The sequence below is a fragment of the Physella acuta genome, unplaced genomic scaffold (assembly GCF_028476545.2).
Source record: "Physella acuta isolate Inbredline_101_S28 unplaced genomic scaffold, ASM2847654v3 ptg001344l, whole genome shotgun sequence".
Classification (NCBI taxonomy): Eukaryota; Metazoa; Mollusca; class Gastropoda; family Physidae; genus Physella; species Physella acuta.
The window spans coordinates 49,941-57,184 of record NW_026732859.1 but is presented as its reverse complement, the minus strand read 5'-3'; the positions used below and the strand labels follow the sequence as shown (position 1 = coordinate 57,184).

General features: G+C 34.0%; 1 protein-coding gene across 2 annotated transcripts in view; it reads left to right on the top strand.

The window, feature by feature from the left end:
- Window positions 1-20: 20 nt before the first annotated feature.
- Window positions 21-7,244, top strand: part of LOC131958610 (oxysterol-binding protein-related protein 8) — a 44,723-nt gene continuing 37,499 nt past the window's right edge. Inside the window, exons 1-2 of one of the 2 annotated variants that reach the window (XM_059323728.1) lie at window positions 21-153; window positions 1,985-2,119. In XM_059323728.1, the coding sequence (XP_059179711.1) occupies window positions 2,083-2,119 (37 nt within the window). In that variant the 5' untranslated portion in view covers window positions 21-153; window positions 1,985-2,082. Of the gene's footprint in view, window positions 154-1,470; window positions 1,625-1,984; window positions 2,120-7,244 lie in introns of those variants that run through there. The other variant, XM_059323729.1, reaches the window with a different exon arrangement.

The window sequence follows — 7,244 nt, the reverse complement described above, 5'->3', positions numbered from 1 at the left end:
TTTGGCCTTTTCTGTTGGCCTCTAGATTCTAGGCCTACACTATTACTAAATTGCCCGGAAGGATGCTACGTTATGATGAGAGACTATTACGCCAAACAAGACCTAGAAATCTAATTTTGATTAATAAAATAGATAATTAAACAAATACAAAAGGTAGACTATAATTAATCTATATATTATTGTCACAGATATACTTCTCTTTATCTAGATTCTAGATCAGTGAAACAATATTTAAATATTTTATTAGATTAGGTTTAGGCCTCCTAGACCTAGACCTCTAGCTAGTCTAAGAGTCTAAGACTAGATCTAGATCTAGATCTAGATCTAGAAGAATAGTTATGAATAGTACTAGAATCTAGATCTAATAGTAGAATCTAGATCTACATGCTAATAGTTACAGTAACATATAAATACTATTACTATATAAATAAAACTATAGGCCTACTTAGTTACTTAGACTAGGGATTTTGGTAAAAAAAAAACACTAGGCCTAATCATCATATAAAAATAAAAATTAGCCTACATAATACATAATAATACATATTCTTGTAGAGCTCAACTAATCTAGATCTAGAAGATCTAGATCTAGTCTATGAAAACAAAAAAAGATTTTCTGTCTAGCTCAAATATTTTTTTTTAGCGAATTTTTTTGTGAGGGGTGGAATCCCCTTGTTTTTTTTTTTTTTTGAGTGACAAGTCATGGTATTGGGGGTATTGGTATACCTGAATAAATTGAGCATAGTTATTTTACTTGCAGTTGTATTTTGTCCATATTTGCAGAGCTTAGCTAGAATGATATATATATAGAACTTGTAGGCCTAACTGCTGTTGAAATGAATAAAAATAATAGATCTAGATATTGAAAATAGACTAGAATCTAGATAGATAGATTTTGAAATCTAGATTAACAAATTTAAAAAATAGTGGTTAGGCCTGAATCTATATTCTATAGTAGAGAAAACAGTTGAAGGAACTCTATAGGAAATAGGTCTATATTAATTATTATAGAAGTAGGCTCTACCTTCATCACAGAGGTGTAGCGATGGGGGGGCAGGGGGGTACATATGTCCCCGGGCGCCAACCTTAGGGGGCGCCAAAATGGGTTGAAAAAACAAATTAAAATGCTATTTTAGCTTCATTTTTGCATTATAAATAGTTTGATGGGGGGGGGGGTGCAAATTGAGAGTTTGTCCCTGGGCGCCGGGAAGTGTTGCTACGCCTCTGCTTCATCATAGTGTACACAGCTGGCTCTCCTTTATGTTAGTCTGTATCAGTGTATGATCTACAAATACCATCAGTGTTACTTTCACTTTCAGACTTTTTCCTCCCGGGGGGGGGGGGGGGGTTGGTGGGAGGGGTTGGACACTGGGAAAAAAAATGTTTCTATAGGGCCTATAAATTCTATTCGTTGTAGGGGACGGTAGACGTGTTTCGGGGTGGGTGGTGTGGGCTCTCTCAATCTATACCATACTCCCCAGTCATTATAAATCTGTTTAACTTGTTTTATTTTGCATGGAAAGGTTTAAATTTAAATAGTATTGTTGTAGGTAGGCCTATAAGTGACATTATAATTTGTTAAGTCACATCAAGTCTGTTAAGTCATATCAAGTTTAAGCCAAACAAGGTATGAAATGTTAGCGCTATTTTTTGTACCTGTTAAACGTTGTTTTGTTTATAACTTAGGTATTGCCATTAAAATCATAAAAATGTATACATTTTGTACAGGTGAAAAGTTTCATAAGCTTTGAATTTGAAATATTTCAGAATTTTTTTTACACGTGTGGACATCAACATCCTGTAAATTTTCTCTCAGTTCTAATGCAAATGTTTATACATTTCAGCAGCGTTTATAGGAATGTAAAATGTAAATTTAGTCGTTTCTGTGGATCAGTTATGAAAATAATTTATTCAGGAAAAGTTAAGATCTTTTGAAAAAGTCATCCTTGTGGTTAGATAACAGTTTATTATTATATATTTTTTACAGATTATATATCATTTTACTGGAATCAATCTACATGATGTGTAATATCAATTCCCTCATTTGAGGGCTACTCACTGAAGGATTAAAATACAAAAATCAACATGTTGAATCTTAGTAAAACTGAATTACCAAGGAAAAGTGAGTTTTGATTAAATTTTAATTTTAAAGTAAAAAATATAAAGTTTGTCAAATTTTTATCTGTATGTATAAAACTATGAAAGTATGTCTGCGTGTTTGTCCTAATGCAACACTACACTTTTCATATGATCACCTTCAGGTAGTTGTATGAAAATTCTCCTGGGATGGCTTCCATGAGCACTATTCATGGCACCTATGGTAGTTTTAAAGAGTGCAAGATATGATGGGCTACTATATTCTTTCACTTAATTGAATCGGACTACTATATTCGTTCACTTAATTAAATCAGGCTACAATTTTGTTTCACTTAAATTGGACTACTATATTTGTTCACTTAATTGAATCAGACGCATGCTCTTGTGCCCTGGTAGTGTGCGATTTTATAAGATGCTGGTGGAGGTGTAGGTTCAGTGTAGTGTGGAGGAAATAGGCTAAGGAGCTTCATCTCGCTCACTTACTCTTGGTAAATGCTAAGTTCATTCTGTCACTTAATCCCTAAACTTCATGGAACTGAAACATATTTGAACCTAAATGTTACTATATAATTTTTGTTACTTTAACTTAATTTTTGTCTCTGCTTTTCTCTTCGCTGGTCTTTGCTTTTTTCGCCACTTTTCCATTCAAGCTTTTAAATAAACCTGTCAAAGGAGGTTTGTTTTTTTCAGAATTGAGTTGGGTAAGTTGCAAAATTTTCAGAGTGTTTCTTTTCCATGAACAACATTAAACCAGCTAATCCAGTTACTCGTATCTCAAAGACCTGACAGCAATTATGTGAATGCTTAATTAATTTTTGGAGGATGAATTGAAGTTCGGTATACAAATACAATTTATCAAGCTATTAAATGCACATTGTTCATGTTCATTTGGTGTGCAATTGTTGAGTCTTTTCCAGATAAGCCCAGCTACTATTGCAAAAAAAATGCACACGCGATAAGTTAAGCCCTGGCACTCTTTGCCACTTTCAGTTCAAGCATGCACCAAAAGATATACCTTTTCTTGCAACTGATTAATAACATGTCAAAACTAAAAGTATAAGTTTCATATCCTCTTTTTAAAAATTTGTCTTGGTGGTGGGGGTTAACTTTTTTGACTGGGCTTATCTGGAAAAGATCCTGATTTATTTTAGTCATCCAATTCAACTGTATTAATACATTTTAAATTTTCAGAAAAAAAAAACATTTTTATAACCAGCGTTTATATAATTATGCCTTTGTTTTTCCTAATGTAAGTTAGGTACCCATCAGCGATGGGTGGACTTGTTGACATTCTACTGACTTGAACTCTGATTTGAACTCGAGACTTTTGAGTCAGCAGTCTAGCTCGCTACCGCTAGTCCATGCTGTCTCATCTTATATAAACAATTCTGCATTTATAGCGTTTACAGAAAATGAATGGTTTTCTTAAAACTTTTTGTTATTAAAAGGTTTTGTATTGTTTTTTTTTCACTTATCTGATTTAATAAATGTCAGGGGAATATTGTGTTCTGGGGCTTCTTCTGCAATCCCAATACTCTCCAGTTCAGATCCTGGATCCAAGGTGACAGGTGTAGAACTTATCATTACTAAATCCCCACATGCCATTGTGCAGTTTTAATCATGGACTATTTGGCAGATTGGCACTATTTGCCTGACGTGCGTGTCTGCCAAATTTGAAGTGCCTGCAGCACTGGAAAGTGCCCTAATCAGCACTTGACCACTTTTCTTTAACCTTCTATTATACGAAGTATAGAGGAAGTATTGTAATCATGCAAAAAACAAAATCACATTTTAAACCTCGAAAAAAACCGTCTGTGTGTGTGTGTCTGGGGGTACGATAACTTGAGTACCATTACAGCTAGGTTGCTGAAATTTCATATATAAGCATTACATCAAATTTATATTTCTGTATCAACTTTTCAGCGATTTCCGATAACCTATAACTTGAGAACTGTTTCTCATAGATAAATGAATTTTCACAAATAAATAAAAGATCTAATTCTCTTTTTTCTATCAAATTTTGAGTAATTACCAGTTACCAGAAGTAGTATTTGGCACTATTTCTGATTTCTCAAAAAATGCATATGAAATTATTAAGTACCAATGTTCCGCACTATTATACACACATTGTTTGCTGTTCACTTGGTGCGCAATAGATTTTTTTCTACAAGATTCTATTTTAAACATTAAATTAAACATAGTGTTAAATAAGAATATTTGAGAAAGATTAGGGAAATAACTCCCGCTTTATTTTATATATAGATAGTAGAGTGACTCAATTTATTTCAATTTTTATTGTAGGGGAGGAAAGCTAAAAGGAATCAACACTGAATCAGCCTACTGACTATTGTTATTTCAATTTCAGCTTATATTTACTGTCATTTTTTTTCTTTTCTTGACGAAATTTTATTGTTCCTGTTACATTAATGTGTTGCATTAGATGAATCATCAATACTACATTATATTGTAATTATTAAGTGCCACCTATAGATCAATATGTAAGCCTATTTGTTTGAACTAATTCTCGCAGATTTTTGCTGTTAGCAGTAATTTCGAAAGTTGTCAATGTAGTACAATAATTTGTATTAAAATTTTTAAAATAACAATGAGAATAGCCAGAAACACCAATCATTTAAATAAATACCCACAATGTGAGTCAAAGTTCTTCCTCATTTATCAATATACAAGAAAGATACCCATTGAGGGGAAATACAACTCGTAATAGGCTGATAGAAAAACAAGTCAATAAAAAGTCTAGTGACAATTTAAGCGCAATTTCCTTATGTTATCCTTAACAATTTTAAATCGAGATAAATCATATATTCAGCAAATTTTTTGTGACCGAACGAAAGGATATTTTTGAAAACTTTCTTCAGCAATATTGTTCTAAATTATGGCAGGAATCGATTGGTAAATGTTTCAAGTCGCTAAGTGATCTGGTTGCCGAGATATGGGCCAAAAACTGCATTTTTTCGAGGTTTTTTGGCTTTTCCGGGAAATCCAGGAAGGAATTCCGGGAATTTTTTTGGCCCACAATCGTCCTCGGAACTTGCTTAACATATTTGCTTTTGGAACTAGGCCTCGATATTGCTTCGTTGAGGAGGAGATACGACTTAAAGCTGCGGACACACATCCATCCATCCATCCATACAGAAATAACGAATTAATAATCGCAATTGTCAGTATGGAAATTGCGCTAAAAACATATCTCCACCTCAACCTACATCTAAACCAAAAACATATTTAAACCCGTACAGAAAATGTATCTGGAACCAAAATTAAAACAGTAATAAATGATAATTTATGTGGAAACGTAACTATCCAGTACTGGAAAATAAACCAGAACTTAAGCCAGAATCTGAACTTTTTACTGTTAATGGTAATTCATCCTGAATCAGAACTTTAACTATTGCTGGCAGTTTAAATGGAACTGGAACCTTATCTGGAATCACAGCATAAACTGTCACCTGAACATAAACCTAAATCTAAACTTATAATATCTCTGAAATGGGAAGTATAAACTGAACTGAATGTATTCAATGTAACAGGAAACAAAAATGTCTAGCCGGAAACTGAAATTAAACTGGAAATGAAGTTAAACCATAAACTTTATCCAAGACCAGAATTTAAATAGAATTTTGAAATTTAACCGGATCTGGAAATTTAACCTGATCCGGAAATTAATCGATAACTTTACACGCCACCTAAATCTAAACTTTAAACTTAAGCTAAACCTCAGAACCAAAATCGGAACTTAACTGGAACCAAAATTTAACTGGAATACAAAATTTTACCTGAACTAGAAATTGCATTGAATCTGGTTCAGGAAATTGACCAGGAATTGGAAATTTTACTGAAGCAGGAAATTTAACCATAACAGGAACTTAATCACTTTAACCTTGAATTAACAAAAACGGCAATTAAACCAAAAATGTGTCTTTAACCGGACATAAAAATTGAACAGGTGTACGAAATTTAACCAGAATAACTTTAACGAGACGGTAATTTTTACGGGAGTTTAAAAATGTTAAGCGAACCGATTCCTTAATTGTAACCAGAAATTAAATCTAAGTAGTAAGAATAACTATGCAACTATGTTTCAATCCAAAGGAAGTTTTTAAAAAAAATTGGTTAATTGTCACATCATTCTATGCAATATACGTCACAATTGGTGCGAGTAAGACGTCAGATGTACTCCATTAGCCAAATACTACCAGTTTAAACTATTTAGAAAGTTAAAACTATACTCCTTTGTACTCGACTTCATTCTGCTCCACTGCCATTTACTCTCTTCTACTAATTTTCAACTCCCTTCCACTCTATGGGGTGTTGTGTCTGGGGAGTGGTATTTATGGTGTGGGGTGAGGAGTGGTTGGGTCTGGATTGTGGGTTTAGTGGGATGAAGTGTTATTTTTACTATGTAACATAAAGGGATGTAGGGTGCTGGGTGTATATTGTGCTGTGTAATGTTCTTTGTGAGATGAGTTGTATGATGGTGTGTTTTAGGGTGTAGTGCCAGTTGATGTAAGGTTTGGTTTCGACTTTAATCGACCATCTCCTATGCTATTACATTCTACACATTTGCCCTGCACTCTTCTATATTTTGATACTTTAATTTACCCTACTTTACTTTCTACTGGAAGCTACTATATTCTTCCGTATTCTACTCAATTATTTTAGATTCTATTATATTGTACTCTATTCTAATTCTACTTTTAATATTCTACTTTTAATATTTTTATAGGACTACTATAGTTTCTCCACTCTATTCCATCGGACTCCACTCTAGTTTACTCTATGTGATGTATCTTAAGTTGTGGGCGTGGTAGCTGGGGAGTGTTGTGTTGAGTGGCTTTGACATGGGGTATTTGGCAGAGTGGATTTGACAGGGTGGATTTGACATGGGGTATTTGGCAGAGTGGTTTTGACATGGGGTATTTGGTAGGGTGGATTTGACATGGAGTATTTGGCAGGGTGGATTCGACATGGGGTATTTGACAGGGTGGATTTGACATGGGGTATTTGACAGGGTGGATTTGACATGGGGTATTTGGCAGGGTGGATTTGACGTGGGGTATTTGGCAGGGTGGATTTGACATGGGGTATTTGGCAGGGTGGTGTGCGGCTTGTGATCTGTTACACCAATGCCA